This window comes from Lactuca serriola, chromosome 6 (genome assembly GCF_051521515.1).
Source record: "Lactuca serriola cultivar US96UC23 chromosome 6, Lser_US96UC23_V15, whole genome shotgun sequence".
Taxonomy (NCBI): Eukaryota; Viridiplantae; Streptophyta; class Magnoliopsida; order Asterales; family Asteraceae; genus Lactuca; species Lactuca serriola.
The window spans coordinates 104,481,433-104,505,302 of NC_136413.1; the positions used below are offsets into that span (position 1 = coordinate 104,481,433).

General features: G+C 37.2%; 1 protein-coding gene across 1 annotated transcript in view; it reads left to right on the forward strand.

The window, feature by feature from the left end:
- The first annotated feature begins 286 nt into the window (after positions 1-286).
- LOC145060057 (uncharacterized) overlaps positions 287-23,870 on the forward strand; it is a 185,681-nt gene continuing 162,097 nt past the window's right edge. The window contains exons 1-3 of the mRNA XM_079007785.1: positions 287-2,051; positions 2,130-3,696; positions 4,057-4,419. Coding sequence (XP_078863911.1) covers positions 287-2,051; positions 2,130-3,696; positions 4,057-4,419 — 3,695 coding nt within the window. The remainder of the gene's footprint in view (positions 2,052-2,129; positions 3,697-4,056; positions 4,420-23,870) is intronic.

Genomic DNA, 23,870 nt, shown 5'->3' on the forward strand with positions numbered 1-23,870 from the left:
GACGAATTTTTAATCAAAGAACCCTTTTGTTCACTTTGAATTATTGTTATAATTCACAAATTATCTTGTTAGGACGTGTTCTTGACTTGATACGAACTCAATCCAATAGGTCTTGGATTGTTTTCACCGGTATACAACTTAATAGGTCTTGAGTTGTTACTAATCTATCCATTTCTTTCCATTCATATGTCATTTGTGGTTACTATTCTCTTTTAATTTACCTAAACACTACCCTACTCACCAAATCAAGCCCATACACGCATCATAAGTGGTATCAGAGCGCATAATGGATTTTGATGATCCGGAGTTCCTACAAAATCTTCGTGAAGCATTAAGAAACATCCAAGAAGGTGGAAATCGAAGGCAACCCCGCCGTGGTGAACATAGGGTTGTGGAAGAATTCAAGGTGTCTGAATTGCCTGAATTTGTTGGTGGAACTGATCCTGAACGCTACTTGGAGTGGGAAAGGAAGATTGAAAGAATGTTCGAGTTCAAAGAAGTGGATGATGAAAAAAGCTGCAAGTATGCCATTCTCAAGCTAAGTGGTGGTGCTTCATTGTGGTTTGAAGGGCTTAAGGCCAAGAGAACCCGTGAAGGCAAAGAAAAAATTTGTTCTTGGCTTTCTCTAAAACGAAAGCTAAGAAAGAGATATGTTCCTTCTACTCATAGAATTGCCACTTACAAGAAGATTGCTGATTTGAGGCAAGGAAAAATGAGTGTTGGAGAATACATTGATGAATTTGAGAAGTTGTCCTTGATGGGGGATATTGAAGAAATTGAAGAACAAAAAATGACTCGTTTTCTAAAAGGGTTGAACTACAACATTGCCAATGTTGTGGAGTTATATCCTTATGCTGATTTTGGAACTCTTTGTGGTTTGTGTTTGAAGTTGGAGGGGCAGGCCAAAGCACGTTATGGTGGGAGTTCAAGTTCAAGTCTCGAAAGTCCCAAGTCAAAGTCGTGGTCCAAGCCCGAGTCTAGCAATAGACAAAATTCTGTTTCTACTCCTTCTGGTTCTAGTAGTGTTCCCGTTGCTCCTAAACTTACTAGTGGTACCAAAGAAACTAGTTTGGCGAAAATTAGATGTTTCAAGTGTCAAGGTTTTGGTCATTACCAAAATGCTTGTCCAAACAAAAGGGTGGTGACTTTAAGGGAGGCCATTGAATGTCGTGAAGAGTTGGAGGAAGAAGAGAGGTTGGCGGGTATTTTTTATGATACACAACAAGAAGAGGAAGAAGAGGAGGAGGTAGAGTATGAAGCACCGGTGTATGATACAGTTTTGGTGCTTAGAACCCTTAAAACTCAAGGGGTTCAAACCGTGGCTGATATGGATCAACGAGACCAATTGTTTCACACCAAATGTTTGGTTAGAAACAAGTGGTGTAGTTTGATTATTGATGGTGGAAGTTGTACTAATGTTGCTTCTAATGAAATGGTGATCAAATTGGGTTTGTCTACTACAAACCACCCAAAACCATATGTTCTTCATTGGTTGAATGATGGAAGCAAAATAAAGGTGACAAAACAGGTTAGAGTTGGTCTAACTATGGGGTCTTATGAAGATGAAGTGTTGTGTGATGTTATTCCTATGGATGCATGTCATATTTTGTTGGGGCGTCCTTGGCAATTTGATAGGGACGTGTTACATAGAGGGAGGAGCAATGAATATGAGTTGAAACACAATAATAAAAAAATTGTGTTAAAACCCATGTCCCCAACGGCCATAAGGTCCATGAATTCTAAACAAGTAAAAAAACCTAATCTTTCTATGTTTGCTAGTGAAAGGGAGGTGGAGCAAGTTCTTGACAAAGGTGATGTTATCTACATGCTTGTGGCCAAAGAGCATGCAAAGGTGGAGAAGATGGTGCATGGAGAAAACGCTATTGCTGATTTGCTTTTGGAGTTTCAAGATGTGTTTCCAAGCGAATTACCACCGGGTTTGCCTCCAATCCGTGGTATCGAACACCAAATTGACCTTATTCCGGGTGCTCCTTTGCCCAATAAAGCCGCCTATAGATGTAATCCGGAGGTGACAAAAGAGTTGCAAAAACAAATTGATGAACTCATGAAAATGGGTTATGTTCGTGAAAGCCTAAGTCCTTGTGCTGTTCCAGTTTTGTTGGTTCCAAAAAAAGATGGTTCTTGGAGGATGTGTGTTGATAGTAGGGCCGTTAATAACATCACCATAAAATACCGATTTCCTATTCCTAGAATTGATGATTTGTTGGACGAGTTGCATGGTTCTATTGTGTTCTCAAAAATTGATTTGAGAAGTGGTTACCATCAAATTCGTATGCGTGAAGGGGATGAATGGAAAACAGCCTTTAAAACTAAACATGGCTTGTATGAATGGACCGTGATGCCTTTCGGTCTAACTAATGCACCTAGCACTTTCATGCGACTAATGAATGAAGTGCTAAAATCTTTTTTGGGCAGGTTTGTGGTTGTGTACCTTGATGATATCTTGGTATATAGCAAGAGCTTGGAGGATCATTTGGTGCACTTAAAACAGGTTTTCGAGACGCTTAGAGCTCAAAAACTCTATGGGAAGCAAGAAAAATGTTCGTTTTTGGTGGAAGAAGTGGCATTTTTGGGTTTTGTGGTGTCAAGAAATGGCGTGTCCGTGGACCCATCCAAGACTGAAGCAATCAAGTCATGGCCTATTCCTACTAATATTTCTGAAGTTAGATCATTTCATGGTCTTGCTTCTTTCTATAGAAGATTTGTTCGTGATTTTAGCACCATTGCAAGTCCCATAACAGGTTGTTTGAAGAAAGGAGTCTTTGCATGGGGAGAAGAAGCTCAAAAGGCATTTGAGAAACTCAAGGCATTGTTGTGTGATGCTCCTATTTTGGCTCTTCCTGATTTTTCTCAACCATTTGAAGTGGAGTGTGATGCAAGTGGAGTTGGTATTGGGGCTGTTTTGATCCAATCCAAACGTCCTATTGCTTATTTTTCTGAAAAGTTGGGTGGTGCTCGTTTGAATTATTGCACTTATGATAAGGAGTTTTATGCTATTGTCCGTGCTTTAGATCATTGGAGTCATTATTTGCGTGCAAATCATTTTATTTTGCATTCTGATCATGAATCCTTAAAGTACATCAATGGGCAACAAAAGTTGAGCACAAGACATGCAAAGTGGGTGGAGTTCTTGCAATCCTTTCATTTCTCATGCAAATACAAGGATGGTAGAAGCAATGTGGTGGCTGATGCACTCTCGAGGCGTTACTCGTTGTTGGTGACTTTGGATGTTCGTTTCTTGGGATTTGAAACTCTAAAGGACCATTATCAATCTGATATGGACTTTGGAGATATGTTTTTGAAATGTGCAGGTGGTCCTAATGGTGAATTTGTGATTCAAGATGGCTTTCTATTCAAAGGCAATCGCCTTTGTGTCCCAAAACATGCAATACGGGAGTTGTTGATTCGTGAAGCTCATGGCGGTGGTTTGGCTGGTCATTTTGGCATTACCAAAACTTTGCAGGTGCTTAAAGAACATTTCTTTTGGCCGAAGATGTTGGGGGATGTAACCAACATAGTGGGCAAGTGTGTTACATGTCATATGGCAAAAACAACTTTCAAGCATGGTGTTTACACTCCTTTGCCGGTTCCTATTCGTCCTTGGGAAGATGTGTCCATGGATTTCATTATGGCTTTGCCTAGAACTCAAAGGGGGAAGGATTCCATTATGGTGGTGGTGGATAGGTTTTCAAAAATGGCTCACTTTGTGCCATGTCATAAAACAAATGATGCCTCTAACGTGGCTGATTTGTACTTTAAAGAGGTGGTTCGTTTGCATGGTATTCCTAAAACAATTGTTTCTGATAGGGATTCCAAGTTTCTAAGTTACTTTTGGAACACTTTGTGGAGGAAAGTCGGTACTAAGTTACTTTTTAGTACATCCCATCATCCACAAACGGATGGGCAAACGGAGGTGACTAATAGAACTTTGGGTGCTTTGTTGAGAGGGTTGGTTAGTAAAACTCAAAAAGATTGGGACATCAAACTTGCACATGCTGAATTTGCCTATAATCGTTCTCCTACTTATGCTACAGGTCACTCTCCTTTTGAGGTGGTGTATGGTGTGAATCCTTACATGCCTTTGGATTTGATTCCATTGCCAAAGGATGAATTGGTTCACAAGGATGCTAATGACAAGTTGAAGGCTATGATGAAACTACACCAACAAGTTCGTGAGAAGATTGAAGCCGTGAATGAGTTGTACAAACAGAAGTCCAACAAGCATAGGAAACCACGTGTCTTTCAAGATGGTGACTTGGTGTGGGTGTATATGAGGAAAGAACGTTTTCCTAACAAAAGGAAAAACAAGTTGATGCCAAGAGCTGAAGGTCCTTACAGAGTGGTGTCACGTGTCAATGATAATGCTTATAAGGTAGATTTGGGAGGAGACCATGGAGTGCATGCTACCTTTAATGTGGGAGATCTTTCACCTTATCTTGATGATGATGGACTTGATGAATTGAGGTCAATTCCTTTCAAAGGGGGAGGGGATGATCCATGCATGGATCATGAAAGCCCAAAATGTGATGGATTAGTGATTACTAGTGGGCTAGAAGGTGGTTTGGGCTCAATGGTTGGGTTGTGCATGGTAACCCACAAATTGAATTAGGGTTGCATGAAGACTAGGGCAACATTTTTAAGGCTTCATAAGTGCTAAAAACGTTACTATTTGCTTCATAAAGCCTCCTAGCCGTTTTTGACACTCTTTGGTGGATTAGGGTTACACTTTAATGCTTATGATGACTCCTTAATGCTTCTTATGGCTCCTTAATGAAGCATAGCCGTTTTTTTTTTCATTCACAAGTCTCATGGACGTTTTTTTTGTGTTCTTTCAAGAGTTACCTTAATTTCTATTTACTAGTTTTAATGAATAATTGGTTGGTTGGCTTGTAACCACCAAATTTGTAATAAAGGCTTCATATAAAGCCAAATTATGCATGGAAAAAGTAATAGACGAATTTTTAATCAAAGAACCCTTTTGTTCACTTTGAATTATTGTTATAATTCACAAATTATCTTGTTAGGACGTGTTCTTGACTTGATACGAACTCAATCCAATAGGTCTTGGATTGTTTTCACCGGTATACAACTTAATAGGTCTTGAGTTGTTACTAATCTATCCATTTCTTTCCATTCATATGTCATTTGTGGTTACTATTCTCTTTTAATTTACCTAAACACTACCCTACTCACCAAATCAAGCCCATACACGCATCAGACAGGATCTCGCAAAAGGTAAGACTCTAGTTGCACTAGTTCTAGATAGCATAAAGACCTAACTAAAGTTCTTACAGTAGAAGATAATTTCATGGAAAATGCCACATCGGGCATAGACAGAAAACACGATCCCTATTAATAAGGAAATAAAGTAAAGCGTCTACTACTGGCGACGATCATCCCTCTGGTGAACTCTTAGTTCAACCAATTGACGTTCCATGTCAAGTAGGTGTCTTTCGCACCCCATCTGGCGTACTCGGAGCTCTATGACTTCGGCTCGTGATTCAGCCAGTGCTTGCAACAGGGTTTCATGGTTTCTCACTGATCTCTCGTGAGCATCCTCTAGATGAATGGTGTGGAGGGTATGCATTCTAGCATAGGCGATTACTTCTGTAGTCTGATGTAGAGCTTTCCTGCCTTGAATCTCATTTCGGGCCTCTCTGCGGACCAAGATTGGCAAGACTATATCTGCTAAGCCCTCATTGCTCAAGTCGTAAAAGCTTCGGTCTCTATTAAATGGCATAGGTTGATCTTGTCCTTGGCTCCATATTTCCAAGCATTCCACTCACTCAGGGTCGGGCCATGAAAAGCCGGACTAAGGTTAGGAATCAGAAAGGAGCTGCTTGGGGTAGGTTCTCAACCTCTGGTTCAGAGTTAGCATCATACGAAAGGTCTTCATCATGGTGATCATCCAAGGGGATAGGATGATCATTCTCTGGTTCTTCTCCAAACCAACCAGCTATGACTTCATTCGGAAGATACTGGTTGTCAAGGGGATGGAGTCCAGATATGATTTCTAAGCGAGAATTTAGGGTAAGAGGATAATTATTAGACGAACTATCTAGATAATTATTTAGAAAACCCTCATTAATTACATCGCTATTTGTGAAGTGCATACCAGCTATGTGTAATCTAAACAGGATAGACCTTCGAATAAGTGACCTTATTTCCAAATTCACATAGAATAGGGGTAAGGCAAAATTATCACTGATTCTAAGTCTATAACATCCTAATTACATGTAGCATTAGTGTATCCACTTAGCAACTATCAACTTAGTAATGAGGATCCCGTTTTAATTCTCAAGTATAAAGTACTTATAGTAACACCAAATACTCCTATAGTATTTTAATTTTAATGTTATGTTCTATTGTTCTCATTGTGGTAGGGTTGGTAAGATTTTAGCATTGTTGCAACCACACACTTAAACTTAGGCACATGCTAGTCAACCCTCGGATAATATAGGCGATCAGGCTATATCTTCCCAGTTTTGACCATATGTCTCTAAGCCCACTTGTGTTGCCCAACAATCGTAATTCTTTTGTACTGTCCTAGTGACACTGATTTTAGTATGAATGCAGCACGTATACTTACTTAAATATTTTACTATTTAAAGTATAAACTCTTGGTCAGAGTATTTTTAATCCCTTATGTATTTATAGTTAGTATATCTTTTATGGGTTGATATACTTAATTCACTATAAACAATGCTCTGATACCAATCTGTCACACCCCAAAACCACGAATGGCGGAAACGTTCTGGGGCGGAGGACGTCATGTATAATATCAACAACAATGTAAATTAGTAAACAAGCAACAACATCATCCATTGCATTAATAAAATAATTATTATACAATTGTATTCTGTCAAATTTTGATAAACACTAAAGCATAAATCAAAATGAAAGATAAGTCTTGAACAGGCTCCATCTTCCTTTCTTCTTGCATCGGTACCTGTCTATGATGACCTGAGGATACAAGTAATTTTGAAAGCGAGTATCAGCTTTGAAGCTGGTGAGATCATAAGTATTTAGTGTCTTAATTTGTATGTAAGGATTTGTAAGTCTATGTATTGTAAGAATTTGAAAGTGTATATGAATTGTTAGTGTTTGAAAAACCCTAGAATCCCTATGATTCCTTCTAGTATATGAAGGTGTCTTCTACCAAGACCTAACTGTTCTGTGTGTGTGTGTCTCTTGTAAGAGTATGTATTTTTCCAAAGTATAACTATCATTATCCAAAAATATAGTTTGTACATTTATGTTTAAGTGAGGTTATCACTAAAAATATGTAATGGAAAAATTAACGTAGTACTAAAACGTAGCTCTAAAAGGACTACTACCGTACTAACTACCTTAAACCGGATTTTAGGCTAAGGCATTATGTGATAAATTGCACCATACTATCGACTGATAACAACAACATAAAGAACGGTCGTAATAACGGAATGACGTTTGGCACCCGCAGACCTGCAGGTCCGGCTGTAGCTAGCAGCAAGGTGTAGGATTGTCAATCCAGCATAGATCTATACACAAACTCATACTATGGACTGGTTCATCGACATAAGAATGGTCGAAATAAGGTATGACGTTTGGCACCCGCAGACCTGCAGGTCCGGCTGTAGCTAGCAGCAAGGTGTAGGATAGTCAATCCATTATAGAATCTATACGCAAACTCAACGCTCTCCCTCCAAGAGAATTCTGGCTACAACTCGGGCCATGACATTTAAGGCATGCTCCGATACAGTGGATCACAATTGTTAACGTATTAATGTAAGGGTAATGTTTCTCGTTCTAGTATAGTTGTATATGTTCTCGTCCTAGTATAGTTGTATATGTAATATACAGTAATGTTCTAGAAAGTATTGACTCATGAATGAACTGACTCATTGTATGATATCGCGTTCTAGTAATGGTTCTAGTATCTTCCTGAACTACCCATATGGTAGCTTACTAGTAATCTAAGTAGTACGTATGGACATGGATGTATACCCTTGCTACCCAAGGGCATAGGATGAACTGGAAGGACCTTTTATGACTTTATATGTACACATGATATATAACTAATATTTAAACGACCTTCGGATGAGTATCCGATATCCCACCAGACCACATCTCAAGGCGCGAAAAGGAAATAGGGTGGATAGCCTTCCTAAGTCTTTTAAACATTTCTTATATAACTATACATATAGAAGCATGCAATCTATAATATAAAAGCATAAATAAGTTTGGTAAAACATTTGAAACATAAATATTAGTTTAAGGAAAGATCGACTTGATGTCAATCTATAAAACAATTTGAAGGCATAAGTTTGATAAAACAATATAAGTATAAGGAACATTTGTTTGAAACACAGTTGTAAATAAGTTTGAAATATGATAAACAGAGTAAGAGGTACAGTGTAATAAGGAGTTTAAAACATATAAAATGTTTATAAAAATCATTTGAAGGAAGCTGTTTGGTAAAACGACTAATGAGTAGCCAAATCTTTTGAATGCTGTATATTAATCACATGTGATTGATGTAATAACTAGCGTAATTCTACTTATTAATCGCATGTGATTGATATAATACTAGCATGATTTTACTTGTATCCCCCCCCCATAAAACATTTAAAAGTAGTTTAAAACATTAGTTAAGGGGTATGAACTCACTTGATTGAAGTGGTTGATTTGAAATAGTCTAGAGAAGAATCGAGCAGAACTTCGACAAGAAGAGTTGAAAACGCGGGAAAATCTCGGGATTCTCGGGAATCTCGGGAATCTCGAGAACACAAAACCTTCCTTCGGGACTTGAAGGTGAAAACCGGGGCTTTGGGAGGGTCTCGGGGGCTTAAACGCAGAGTTTCGGCGCGAGAAAGAAGGGAACTGAGCAATGGAACTCGGAGCCCTTGAAATCTATTTATAGGGGCATTTTTGGGGTGTGCCACGTCGTGGCAAGTGACGGCCACATCGTGGGGAGTCAAACCTATCCTCTTCCATTGATTGGATGCTCTCAGTCACTTGCCGGGTCGCGGCAAGCTTGTGCCACGTCGTGGCAAGCCTGACAGCCTCGGATTTCGGACCTCGAACTTGTAAAATCCATAACTTTCGCGTACGAGCTCCGTTTTTGACGTTCTTTATATGCACGCATAGCTAAAAACATGATCTACAACTCTCGTTTAGACTTCATCGGCAAATTCTGACTTTATTTTTAATTATTTATTTTTAACGGGCCGGGACGCGATAATTCCGTCAAAAATCCATAACTTCTTCATCCGGTGTCCGTTTTCGTCAGACTTTTCGCTGTTGCGCTACTAATGTTGAGACCTTAGATTCTCATTTAGGTTGTTTTGGTCAAAAGTATCTCGAGCTCTATTTCGAGTTTTTAGCTGTCAACTGCTATACCCGAATCTTGGAAAAATCATAACTTCCTCATACGAAGTCAGATTTGGACGTTATTTTTATGTATGCTCACGGTTTGAGGTTATCTATTATAACTTTCATTTAGATACTTAAGGCTAAAAACTATTGTATTGAAACTTCACGTTTTTCGTTTAATCGGTGTTGCCGAGAATCTTCGGTTGGTCATAACTTCTTCGTTATAACTCGGATTTTAGGGTTCTTTATATGTACGAAAACCTTGATACGATTCCTACTACTTTATTTAACCCAAATAAGATTTTAGGAAAGTTATATTTTGACCTAAATTTGATTGGTTTTACATTACATTGTCTCGAAATAATGGGTTGTCACAAGTACCATGTGATCGGCCTGTATCCTGCTACCGACTCTAGTAAAATGACGATATAAGACGCCCTAAGAAATGACATTAGGAACATGTGGACTTGCAAGTCCTATTATAGCGAGCAGCAAGGTGTAGGATAGTCAATCCAGTATAGATCTATACGCAAACTCATACGCTCCCCAATTAAGGAGATTCTGGATACAAAAACGGTCATGGCAGGTAGTGTCATGCCCCGTTTAGTGGCTCACATAACTGCATGAATGTATATGTAATGTATGTGCTAGCTGTATTGTGTGTTCTTTCTCTATCTAGCCTGTATGTATTGTAATGTTTTGCGTGTCCTAGCTGTATTGTATGCTCTCACTCTATCTATCAAGTATTGAAATGTACTGTGTGTACTAGTTGTATTGTTTGTTCTCTCTCTATCTAGCAAGTATTGAAATGTACTGTGTGTACTAGCTGTATTGTGTGTTCTCTCTCTATCTAACAAGTATTGAAATGTACTGTGTACTAGCTGTATTGTGTGTTCTCTCTTTATCTAGCAAGTATTGACTCATGAATGAACTGACTCATTGTATGATTCTTTGTTCTAGTAATAGTATTAGTAACTTCCTAAACCACACCTATCGTAGTTTACTAGTAATATGACTTGTACGTATGAACATGAATGTATACCCTTGCTACCCAAGGGTATTGAATTGACTGATAGAACTTTTATGTCTATATATGTATACATAATATATATCAAATATTTAGACGACCTTCGGATGGATAACTGATGCCCTAAAGCCACATCCCACCGAGGAAAAGGAGATAAAGCGAGCTAGCCTTCCTAAGTCTTTTAAACATTACTTATATAACTATACATACATAGACATGCATTTGACAATATAAAAGTATAAAATAAGTTTTGTAAAACCTTTGAAAAGTTTAGTAACTAAGAAAGGATGACTTGATGTCAGTTTGTAAAACGATTTGAAAGTAGTTTGTTTGATAAGAACAGTTTAAAGTATAAGGAAACCTTTGTTTGAAACACAATTGTAACAGAGTTTGAAAAGAAACATTCAGTATGTAAGATAGTTTGATAAAGATTTTTAAACAAGTAAAAATGTTTTGGAAAGCCATTTGAAGTAATATGTCTGGTAAAACAGCTAAAAGAGTAGTAAATCCATTTGTATGCTACTTATTAATCACATGTGATTGATATGATAACTAGCATGATTCAACTTGTATCCCCCCATAAAAGCATTTAAAATATTGATTAAGGGGTACGAACTCACCTGTAGTGAGTGGTTTGGCTGAACGGACCGTATAGGATGCTAAGTGTCAAGTGAAGACTCGAACACGTACAATGATCCTAGTTAACATATAATAACACATATATGTATCCAATTAGTCTTTACACAACTAATTAACAAAGTTAAGACATCCTATGACATCTAAAACACCTTATATAAGTGCTATAAGTCCTAAGGATTGCATCTAAGTGTTGTAGGACATTGCTATTGATTTTAGGGTTCAAGGGAACCCTTCATTTGAGTTTACGGTTTTTGTGACCATAAACCATTGAGTTTACGGTTGTAAACCCATGAGTTTACGGCCATAAACTCATGCTCCTTTGACCACTTTGTGATTTGAAGCCACATAATTCCTTAGAAGCATTTCTACTTGAAGTATAAGCCTATGGAAGGGATTAGGGCACCATTTCACTCCTAAATGGAGTTTACGGTCCTTAGACCATTTTCCTTTGGGTTTACGACCGTAAACCCATATGGTTTATGGTCTTTTGATGTTTTCAAGCCCTTAACTCATCAAGGAAGGGATATAAGCAAGTTTCCAAGGCTTAGGAGGGACTAGGGCACACTTTGGCACCCTTTTTAGGGTTTACAGTCCAAGAACATCTTGGACCGTAAACACCTTGATCTTGGTCTTTCTTGTGTGATTTCTTGATATATGGAAGTGTAACAAGCCTTAAGATACTCTAGGATAGAAGTACTTACAAGATAGAAGCTTGAAAAGGTGCTAAAAGTCCAAGAACACTAGTGTGTGTTCTTGGTGTTCTTGATGAAAGTTGAAGATCTACACTTTTGGAATGATTTCACGGATGGAAGTGTGTTAGATCACTAGATTAAGGTAGATATCAACTTATTAGGGCTAGGAATACTTACAAGTTGAAGATCAAGAAGGAAAATTCGGATGCTACTTGAGAGGATTTGAGTTTTGCTCTTGAAAAGTGAAAAAGTGTGAAAAATAGCTACGTGCCATATATATAGTCATTTGGGTTTACGGTCCAAAAGCCATTTGGGCCGTAAACTCCAAACTCTTGGAGTTTCTGGAACTTTATTGATGCACAATATACCCTAAAAGATGAGTCTTGAACGAGCTCCATCTTCTCTGAACCTTGCACCGGTACCTGTTTTCTGGTAACCTGAGGATACAAGTTATTTGGAAAGAGAGTATCAGCTTTAAAGCTGGTGAGATCATAAGTATTTTAGTGTCGGACTTTGTAAGAAAGTATTTGTAAGTATGTGAAGTGTAAGTATGTGAAAGTGTTGAACCTCCTAGAAAACCCCATGTTTCCTACTAAAAGTAGCCTTCTACCAAGGCATCTAGTATCTATGTGTGTCTCTTGTAAGAGTGTGTATTTTCCCAAATCCGACTATCATTAACCAAAAATATAGTTTTTACATTACCGTGCATCGTGTGAATGTTCACGAAGTGAATGTAATGGGAAAAATATTATAGTATTGTAGTATTGTAATAAGTAACTACTGCTGTACTAACTACCTTAAACCAATTGTAATTTAAAGTACCATGTGATCGGCCTGTATCCTGCTACCGACTCTAGTAAAACGACGATATAAGACGCCCTAAGAAATGACATTTGGCACCCGTGGACTTGCAAGTCCCACTATAGCGAGCAACAAGGTGTAGGATAGTCAATCCAGTATAGATCTATACGCAAACTCATACGGTCCCCAATTAAGGAGAATCTGGATAAAAAAACGGTCATGGCAGGTAGTGCCATGCCCCGTTTAGTGGCTCACATAACTGCATGAATGTGTATGTAATGTATGTGCTAGCTGTATTGTGTGTTCTTTCTCTGTCTAGCCTGTATGTATTGTAATGTTTTGCGCGTACTAGCTGTATTGTGTGCTCTCTCTATCTATCAAGTATTGAAATGTACTGTGTGTACTAGTTGTATTGTGTGTTCTCTCTCTATCTAGCAAGTATTGAAATGTACTATGTGTACTAACTGTATTGTGTGTTCTCTCTCTATCTAGCAAGTATTGAAATGTACTGTGTACTAGCTGTATTGTGTGTTCTCTCTTTATCTAGCAAGTATTGACTCATGAATGAACTGACTCATTGTATGAATATTTGTTCTAGTAATAGTATTAGTAACTTCCTAAAGCACACCTATCGTACTTTACTAGTAATATGACTTGTACGTATGAACATGAATGTATAGCTTTGCTACCCAAGGGTATTGAATTGACTGATAGAACTTTTATGTCTATATATGTATACATAATATATATCAAATATTTAGACGACCTTCGGATGGATAACCAATGCCCTAAAGCCACATCCCAACGAGGAAAAGGAGATAAAGCGAGCTAGCCTTCCTAAGTCCTTCAAACATTACTTATATAACTATACATACATAGACATGCATTTGACAATATAAAAGTATAAAAGAAGTTTTGTAAAACCTTTGAAAAGTTTAGTAACTAAGAAAGGATGACTTGATGTCAGTTTGTAAAACGATTTGAAAGTAGTTTGTTTGATAAGAACAGTTTAAAGTATAAGGAAACCTTTGTTTGAAACACAATTGTAACAGAGTTTGAAAAGAAACATTCAGTATGTAAGATAGTTTGATAAAGAGTTTTAAACAAGTAAAAATGTTTTGGAAAGCCATTTGAAGTAATATGTCTGGTAAAACAGCTAAAAGAGTAGTAAATCCATTTGTATGCTACTTATTAATCACATGTGATTGATATGATAACTAGCATGATTCAACTTGTATCCCCCCCATAAAATCATTTAAAATATTGATTAAGGGGTACGAACTCACCTGTAGTGAGTGGTTTGGCTGAACGGATCGTATAGGATGCTAAGTGTCAAGTGAAGACTAGAACATGTACAATGATCATAGTTAACATATAATAACACATATATGTATCCAATTAGTCTTTAAACAACTAATTAACAAAATTAAGACATCCTATGACATCTAAAACACCTTATATAAGTGCTATAAGTCCTAAGGATTGCATCTAAGTGTTGTAGGACATTGCTATTGATTTTAGGGTTCAAGGGAACCCTTCATTTGAGTTTACGGTTTTTGTGACCATAAACCATTGAGTTTACGGTTGTAAACCCATGAGTTTACGGCCATAAACTCATGCTCCTTTGACCACTTTGTAATTTGAAGCCTCATAAGTTCTTAGAAACATTTCTACTTGAAGTATAAGCCTATGGAAGGGATTAGGGCACCATTTCACTCCAAAATGGAGTTTACGGTCCTTAGACCATTTTCCTTTGGGTTTACGACCGTAAACCCATATGGTTTATGGTCTTTTGATGTTTTCAAGCCCTTAACTCATCAAGGAAGGGATCTAAGCAAGTTTCCAAGGCTTAGGAGGGACTAGAGCACACTTTGGCACCCTTTTTAGGGTTTACGGTCCAAGAACATCTTGGACTGTAAACACCTTGATCTTGGTCTTTCTTGTGTGATTTATTGATATATGGAAGTGTAACAAGCCTTAAGATACTCTAGGATAGAAGTACTTACAAGATAGAAGCTTGAAAAAGTGCTAAAAGTCCAAGAACACTAGTGTGTGTTCTTGGTGTTCTTGATGAAACTTGAAGATCTACACTTTTGGAATGATTTCACGGATGGAAGTGTGTTAGATCACTAGATTAAGGTATATATCAAATTATTAGGGCTAGGAATACTTACAAGTTGAAGATCAAGAAGGAAAATTCGGATGCTACTTGAGAGGATTTGAGTTTTGCTCTTAAATACTGAAAAAGTGTGAAAAATAGCTAAGTGCCATATATATAGTCATTTGGGTTTACGGTCCAAAAGCCATTTGGGCCGTAAACTCCAAACTCTTGGAGTTTTTGGAACTTTATTGATGCACAATATACCCTAAAAGATGAGTCTTGAACGACCTCCATCTTCTCTGAACCTTGCACCGGTACCTGTTTACTGGTAACCTGAGGATACAAGTTATTTGGAAAGAGAGTATCAGCTTTAAAGCTGGTGAGATCATAAGTATTTTAGTGTCTGACTTTGTAAGAAAGTATTTGTAAGTACGTGAAGTGTAAGTATGTAAAAGTGTTGAACCTCCTAGAAAACCCTATGTTTCCTACTAAAAGTAGCCTTCTACCAAGGCATCTAGTATCTATGTGTGTCTCTTGTAAGAGTGTGTATTTTCCCAAATCCGACTATCATTAACCAAAAATATAGTTTTTACATTACCGTGCATCGTGTGAATGTTCACGAAGTGAATGTAATGGGAAAAATATTATAGTATTGTAGTATTGTAATAATTAACTACTGCTGTACTAACTACCTTAACCCAATTGTAATTTAAAGTACCATGTGATCGGCCTGTATCCTGCTACCGACTCTAGTAAAACGACGATATAGGACGCCCTAAGAAATGACATTTGGCACCCATGGACTTGCAAGTCCCACTATAGCGAGTAGCAAGGTGTAGGATAGTCAATCCAGTATAGATCTATACACAAACTCATACGCTCCCCAATTAAGGAGATTCTGGATACAAAAACGGTCATGGCAGGTAGTGCCATGCCCCGTTTAGTGGCTCACATAACTGCATGAATGTATATGTAATGTATGTGCTAGCTGTATTGTGTGTTCTTTCTCTGTCTAGCCTGTATGTATTGTAATGTTTTGCGTGTACTAGCTGTATTGTGTGCTCTCTCTCTATCTATCAAGTATTGAAATGTACTGTGTGTACTAGTTGTATTGTGTGTTCTCTCTCTATCTAGCAAGTATTGAAATGTACTGTGTGTACTAGCTGTATTGTGTGTTCTCTCTCTATCTAGCAAGTATTGAAATGTACTGTGTACTAGCTGTATTGTGTGTTCTCTCGTTATCTAGCAAGTATTGACTCATGAATGAACTGACTCATTGTATGATTCTTTGTTCTAGTAATAGTATTAGTAACTTCCTAAACCACACCTATCGTAGTTTACTAGTAATATGACTTGTACGTATGAACATGAATGTATACCCTTGCTACCCAAGGGTATTGAATTGACTGATAGAACTTTTATGTCTATATATGTATACATAATATATATCAAATATTTAGACGACCTTCGGATGGATAACCAATGCCCTAAAGCCACATCCCAACGAGGAAAAGGAGATAAAGCGAGCTAGCCTTCCTAAGTCCTTCAAACATTACTTATATAACTATACATACATAGACATGCAGTTGACAATATAAAAGTATAAAAGAAGTTTTGTAAAACCTTTGAAAAGTTTAGTAACTAAGAAAGGATGACTTCATGTCAGTTTGTAAAACGATTTGAAAGTAGTTTGTTTGATAAGAACAGTTTAAAGTATAAGGAAACCTTTGTTTGAAACAAAATTGTAACAGAGTTTGAAAAGAAACATTCAGTATGTAAGATAGTTTGATAAAGAGTTTTAAACAAGTAAAAATGTTTTGGAAAGCCATTTGAAGTAATATGTCTGGTAAAACAGCTAAAAGAGTAGTAAATCCATGTGTATGCTACTTATTAATCACATGTGATTGATATGATAACTAGCATGATTCAACTTGTATCCCCCCCCCATAAAAGCATTTAAAATATTGTTTAAGGGGTACGAACTCACCTGTAGTGAGTGGTTTGGCTGAACGGATCGTATTGGATGCTAAGTGTCAAGTGAAGACTCGAACATGTACAATGATCCTAGTTAACATATAATAACACATATATTTATCCAATTAGTCTTTAAACAACTAATTAACAAAGTTAAGACATCCTATGACATCTAAAACACCTTATATAAGTGCTATAAGTCCTAAGGATTGCATCTAAGTGTTGTAGGACATTGCTATTGATTTTAGGGTTCAAGGGAACCCTTCATTTGAGTTTACGGTTTTTGTGACCATAAACCATTGAGTTTACGGTTGTAAACCCATGAGTTTACGGCCATAAACTCATGCTCCTTTGACCACTTTGTGATTTGAAGCCTCATAAGTCCTTAGAAGCATTTCTACTTGAAGTATAAGCCTCCGGAAGGGATTAGGGCACCATTTCACTCCTAAATGGAGTTTACGGTCCTTAGACCATTTTCCTTTGGGTTTACGACCGTAAATCCATATGGTTTATGGTCTTTTGATGTTTTCAAGCCCTTAACTCATCAAGGAAGGGATATAAGCAAGTTTCCAAGGCTTAGGAGGGACTAGGGCACACTTTGGCACCCTTTTTAGGGTTTACAGTCCAAGAACATCTTGGACCGTAAACACCTTGATCTTGGTCTTTCTTGTGTGATTTCTTGATATATGGAAGTGTAACAAGCCTTAAGATACTCTAGGATAGAAGTACTTACAAGATAGAAGCTTGAAAAGGTGCTAAAAGTCCAAGAACACTAGTGTGTGTTCTTGGTGTTCTTGATGAAACTTGAAGATCTACACTTTTGGAATGATTTCACGGATGGAAGTGTGTTAGATCACTAGATTATGGAAGATATCAACTTATTAGGGCTAGGAATACTTACAAGTTGAAGATCAAGAAGGAAAATTCGGATGCTACTTGAGAGGATTTGAGTTTTGCTCTTGAAAAGTGAAAAAGTGTGAAAAATAGCTAAGTGCCATATATATATAGTCATTTGGGTTTACGGTCCAAAAGCCATTTGGGCCGTAAACTCCAAACTCTTTGAGTTTTTGGAACTTTATTGATGCACAATATACCCTAAAAGATGAGTCTTGAACGAGATCCATGTTCTCTGAACCTTGCACCGGTACCTGTCTACTGGTAACCTGAGGATACAAGTTATTTAGAAAGAGAGTATCAGCTTTAAAGCTGGTGAGATCATAAGTATTTTAGTGTCTGACTTTGTAAGAAAGTATTTGTAAGTATGTGAAGTGTAAGTATGTAAAAGTGTTGAACCTCCTAGAAAACCCTATGTTTCCTACTAAAAGTAGCCTTCTACCAAGGCATCTAGTATCTATGTGTGTCTCTTGTAAGAGTGTGTATTTTCCCAAATCCGACTATCATTAACCAAAAATATAGTTTTTACATTACCGTGCATCGTGTGAATGTTCACGAAGTGAATGTAATGGGAAAAATATTATAGTATTGTAGTATTGTAATAATTAACTACTGCTGTACTAACTACCTTAACCCAATTGTAATTTAAAGTACCATGTGATCGGCCTGTATCCTTCTACCGACTTTAGTAAAACGACGATATAAGACGCCCTAAGAAATGACATTTGGCACCCGTGGACTTGCAAGTCCCACTATAGCGAGCAACAAGGTGTAGGATAGTCAATCCAGTATAGATCTATACGCAAACTCATACGCCCCCCAATTAAGTAGATTATGGATACAAAAACGGTCATGGCAGGTAGTGCCATGCCCCGTTTAGTGGCTCACATAACTGCATGAATGTATATGTAATGTATGTGCTAGCTGTATTGTGTGTTCTTTCTCTGTCTAGCCTGTAATGTTTTGCGTGTACCAAGGCATCTAGTATCTATGTGTGTCTCTTGTAAGAGTGTGTATTTTCCTACTAAAAGTAGCCTTCTACCAAAAGTAGCCTTCTAGAAAACCCCATGTTTCCTACTAAAAGTAGCCTTCTACCAAGGCATCTAGTATCTATGTGTGTCTCTTGTAAGAGTGTGTATTTTCCCAAATCCGACTATCATTAACCAAAAATATAGTTTTTACATTACCGTGCATCGTGTTTATGTTCACGAAGTGAATGTAATGGGAAATATATTATAGTATTGTAGTATTGTAACAAGTAACTACTGCTGTACTAACTGCCTTAAACCAATTGTAATTTAAAGTACCATGTGATCGGCCTGTATCCTGCTACCGACTCTAGTAAAACGACGATATAGGACGCCCTAAGAAATGACATTTGGCACCCATGGACTTGCAAGTCCCACTATAGCGAGTAGCAAGGTGTAGGATAGTCAATCCAGTATAGATCTATACACAAACTCATACGCTCCCCAATTAAGGAGATTCTGGATACAAAAACGGTCATGGCAGGTAGTGCCATGCCCCGTTTAGTGGCTCACATAACTGCATGAATGTATATGTAATGTATGTGCTAGTTGTATTGTGTGTTCTTTCTCTGTCTAGCCTGTATGTATTGTAATGTTTTGCGTGTACTAGCTGTATTGTGTGCTCTCTCTCTATCTATCAAGTATTGAAATGTACTGTGTGTACTAGTTGTATTGTGTGTTCTCTCTCTATCTAGCAAGTATTGAAATGTACTGTGTGTACTAGCTGTATTGTGTGTTCTCTCTCTATCTAGCAAGTATTGAAATGTACTGTGTACTAGCTGTATTGTGTCTTCTCTCGTTATCTAGCAAGTATTGACTCATGAATGAACTGACTCATTGTATGATTCTTTGTTCTAGTAATAGTATTAGTAACTTCCTAAACCACACCTATCGTAGTTTACTAGTAATATGACTTGTACGTATGAACATGAATGTATACCCTTGCTACCCAAGGGTATTGAATTGACTGATAGAACTTTTATGTCTATATATGTATACATAATATATATCAAATATTTAGACGACCTTCGGATGGATAACCAATGCCCTAAAGCCACATCCCAACGAGGAAAAGGAGATAAAGCGAGCTAGCCTTCCTAAGTCCTTCAAACATTACTTATATAACTATACATACATAGACATGCAGTTGACAATATAAAAGTATAAAAGAAGTTTTGTAAAACCTTTGAAAAGTTTAGTAACTAAGAAAGGATGACTTCATGTCAGTTTGTAAAACGATTTGAAAGTAGTTTGTTTGATAAGAACAGTTTAAAGTATAAGGAAACCTTTGTTTGAAACAAAATTGTAACAGAGTTTGAAAAGAAACATTCAGTATGTAAGATAGTTTGATAAAGAGTTTTAAACAAGTAAAAATGTTTTGGAAAGCCATTTGAAGTAATATGTCTGGTAAAACAGCTAAAAGAGTAGTAAATCCATGTGTATGCTACTTATTAATCACATGTGATTGATATGATAACTAGCATGATTCAACTTGTATCCCCCCCCCCCCATAAAAGCATTTAAAATATTGTTTAAGGGGTACGAACTCACCTGTAGTGAGTGGTTTGGCTGAACGGATCGTATTGGATGCTAAGTGTCAAGTGAAGACTCGAACATGTACAATGATCCTAGTTAACATATAATAACACATATATTTATCCAATTAGTCTTTAAACAACTAATTAACAAAGTTAAGACATCCTATGACATCTAAAACACCTTATATAAGTGCTATAAGTCCTAAGGATTGCATCTAAGTGTTGTAGGACATTGCTATTGATTTTAGGGTTCAAGGGAACCCTTCATTTGAGTTTACGGTTTTTGTGACCATAAACCATTGAGTTTACGGTTGTAAACCCATGAGTTTACGGCCATAAACTCATGCTCCTTTGACCACTTTGTGATTTGAAGCCTCATAAGTCCTTAGAAGCATTTCTACTTGAAGTATAAGCCTCCGGAAGGGATTAGGGCACCATTTCACTCCTAAATGGAGTTTACGGTCCTTAGACCATTTTCCTTTGGGTTTACGACCATAAATCCATATGGTTTATGGTCTTTTGATGTTTTCAAGCCCTTAACTCATCAAGGAAGGGATATAAGCAAGTTTCCAAGGCTTAGGAGGGACTAGGGCACACTTTGGCACCCTTTTTAGGGTTTACAGTCCAAGAACATCTTGGACCGTAAACACCTTGATCTTGGTCTTTCTTGTGTGATTTCTTGATATATGGAAGTGTAACAAGCCTTAAGATACTCTAGGATAGAAGTACTTACAAGATAGAAGCTTGAAAAGGTGCTAAAAGTCCAAGAACACTAGTGTGTGTTCTTGGTGTTCTTGATGAAACTTGAAGATCTACACTTTTGGAATGATTTCACGGATGGAAGTGTGTTAGATCACTAGATTATGGAAGATATCAACTTATTAGGGCTAGGAATACTTACAAGTTGAAGATCAAGAAGGAAAATTCGGATGCTACTTGAGAGGATTTGAGTTTTGCTCTTGAAAAGTGAAAAAGTGTGAAAAATAGCTAAGTGCCATATATATATAGTCATTTGGGTTTACGGTCCAAAAGCCATTTGGGCCGTAAACTCCAAACTCTTTGAGTTTTTGGAACTTTATTGATGCACAATATACCCTAAAAGATGAGTCTTGAACGAGATCCATGTTCTCTGAACCTTGCACCGGTACCTGTCTACTGGTAACCTGAGGATACAAGTTATTTAGAAAGAGAGTATCAGCTTTAAAGCTGGTGAGATCATAAGTATTTTAGTGTCTGACTTTGTAAGAAAGTATTTGTAAGTATGTGAAGTGTAAGTATGTAAAAGTGTTGAACCTCCTAGAAAACCCTATGTTTCCTACTAAAAGTAGCCTTCTACCAAGGCATCTAGTATCTATGTGTGTCTCTTGTAAGAGTGTGTATTTTCCCAAATCCGACTATCATTAACCAAAAATATAGTTTTTACATTACCGTGCATCGTGTGAATGTTCACGAAGTGAATGTAATGGGAAAAATATTATAGTATTGTAGTATTGTAATAATTAACTACTGCTGTACTAACTACCTTAACCCAATTGTAATTTAAAGTACCATGTGATCGGCCTGTATTCTTCTACCGACTTTAGTAAAACGACGATATAAGACGCCCTAAGAAATGACATTTGGCACCCGTGGACTTGCAAGTCCCACTATAGCGAGCAACAAGGTGTAGGATAGTCAATCCAGTATAGATCTATACGCAAACTCATACGCCCCCCAATTAAGTAGATTATGGATACAAAAACGGTCATGGCAGGTAGTGCCATGCCCCGTTTAGTGGCTCACATAACTGCATGAATGTATATGTAATGTATGTGCTAGCTGTATTGTGTGTTCTTTCTCTGTCTAGCCTGTAATGTTTTGCGTGTACCAAGGCATCTAGTATCTATGTGTGTCTCTTGTAAGAGTGTGTATTTTCCTACTAAAAGTAGCCTTCTACCAAAAGTAGCCTTCTAGAAAACCCCATGTTTCCTACTAAAAGTAGCCTTCTACCAAGGCATCTAGTATCTATGTGTGTCTCTTGTAAGAGTGTGTATTTTCCCAAATCCGACTATCATTAACCAAAAATATAGTTTTTACATTACCGTGCATCGTGTTTATGTTCACGAAGTGAATGTAATGGGAAATATATTATAGTATTGTAGTATTGTAACAAGTAACTACTGCTGTACTAACTGCCTTAAACCAATTGTAATTTAAAGTACCATGTGATCGGCCTGTATCCTGCTACCGACTCTAGTAAAACGACGATATAGGACGCCCTAAGAAATGACATTTGGCACCCATGGACTTGCAAGTCCCACTATAGCGAGTAGCAAGGTGTAGGATAGTCAATCCAGTATAGATCTATACACAAACTCATACGCTCCCCAATTAAGGAGATTCTGGATACAAAAACGGTCATGGCAGGTAGTGCCATGCCCCGTTTAGTGGCTCACATAACTGCATGAATGTATATGTAATGTATGTGCTAGCTGTATTGTGTGTTCTTTCTCTGTCTAGCCTGTATGTATTGTAATGTTTTGCGTGTACTAGCTGTATTGTGTGCTCTCTCTCTATCTATCAAGTATTGAAATGTACTGTGTGTACTAGTTGTATTGTGTGTTCTCTCTCTATCTAGCAAGTATTGAAATGTACTGTGTGTACTAGCTGTATTGTGTGTTCTCTCTCTATCTAGCAAGTATTGAAATGTACTGTGTACTAGCTGTATTGTGTGTTCTCTCGTTATCTAGCAAGTATTGACTCATGAATGAACTGACTCATTGTATGATTCTTTGTTCTAGTAATAGTATTAGTAACTTCCTAAACCACACCTATCGTAGTTTACTAGTAATATGACTTGTACGTATGAACATGAATGTATACCCTTGCTACCCAAGGGTATTGAATTGACTGATAGAACTTTTATGTCTATATATGTATACATAATATATATCAAATATTTAGACGACCTTCGGATGGATAACCAATGCCCTAAAGCCACATCCCAACGAGGAAAAGGAGATAAAGCGAGCTAGCCTTCCTAAGTCCTTCAAACATTACTTATATAACTATACATACATAGACATGCAGTTGACAATATAAAAGTATAAAAGAAGTTTTGTAAAACCTTTGAAAAGTTTAGTAACTAAGAAAGGATGACTTCATGTCAGTTTGTAAAACGATTTGAAAGTAGTTTGTTTGATAAGAACAGTTTAAAGTATAAGGAAACCTTTGTTTGAAACAAAATTGTAACAGAGTTTGAAAAGAAACATTCAGTATGTAAGATAGTTTGATAAAGAGTTTTAAACAAGTAAAAATGTTTTGGAAAGCCATTTGAAGTAATATGTCTGGTAAAACAGCTAAAAGAGTAGTAAATCCATGTGTATGCTACTTATTAATCACATGTGATTGATATGATAACTAGCATGATTCAACTTGTATCCCCCCCCCCCATAAAAGCATTTAAAATATTGTTTAAGGGGTACGAACTCACCTGTAGTGAGTGGTTTGGCTGAACGGATCGTATTGGATGCTAAGTGTCAAGTGAAGACTCGAACATGTACAATGATCCTAGTTAACATATAATAACACATATATTTATCCAATTAGTCTTTAAACAACTAATTAACAAAGTTAAGACATCCTATGACATCTAAAACACCTTATATAAGTGCTATAAGTCCTAAGGATTGCATCTAAGTGTTGTAGGACATTGCTATTGATTTTAGGGTTCAAGGGAACCCTTCATTTGAGTTTACGGTTTTTGTGACCATAAACCATTGAGTTTACGGTTGTAAACCCATGAGTTTACGGCCATAAACT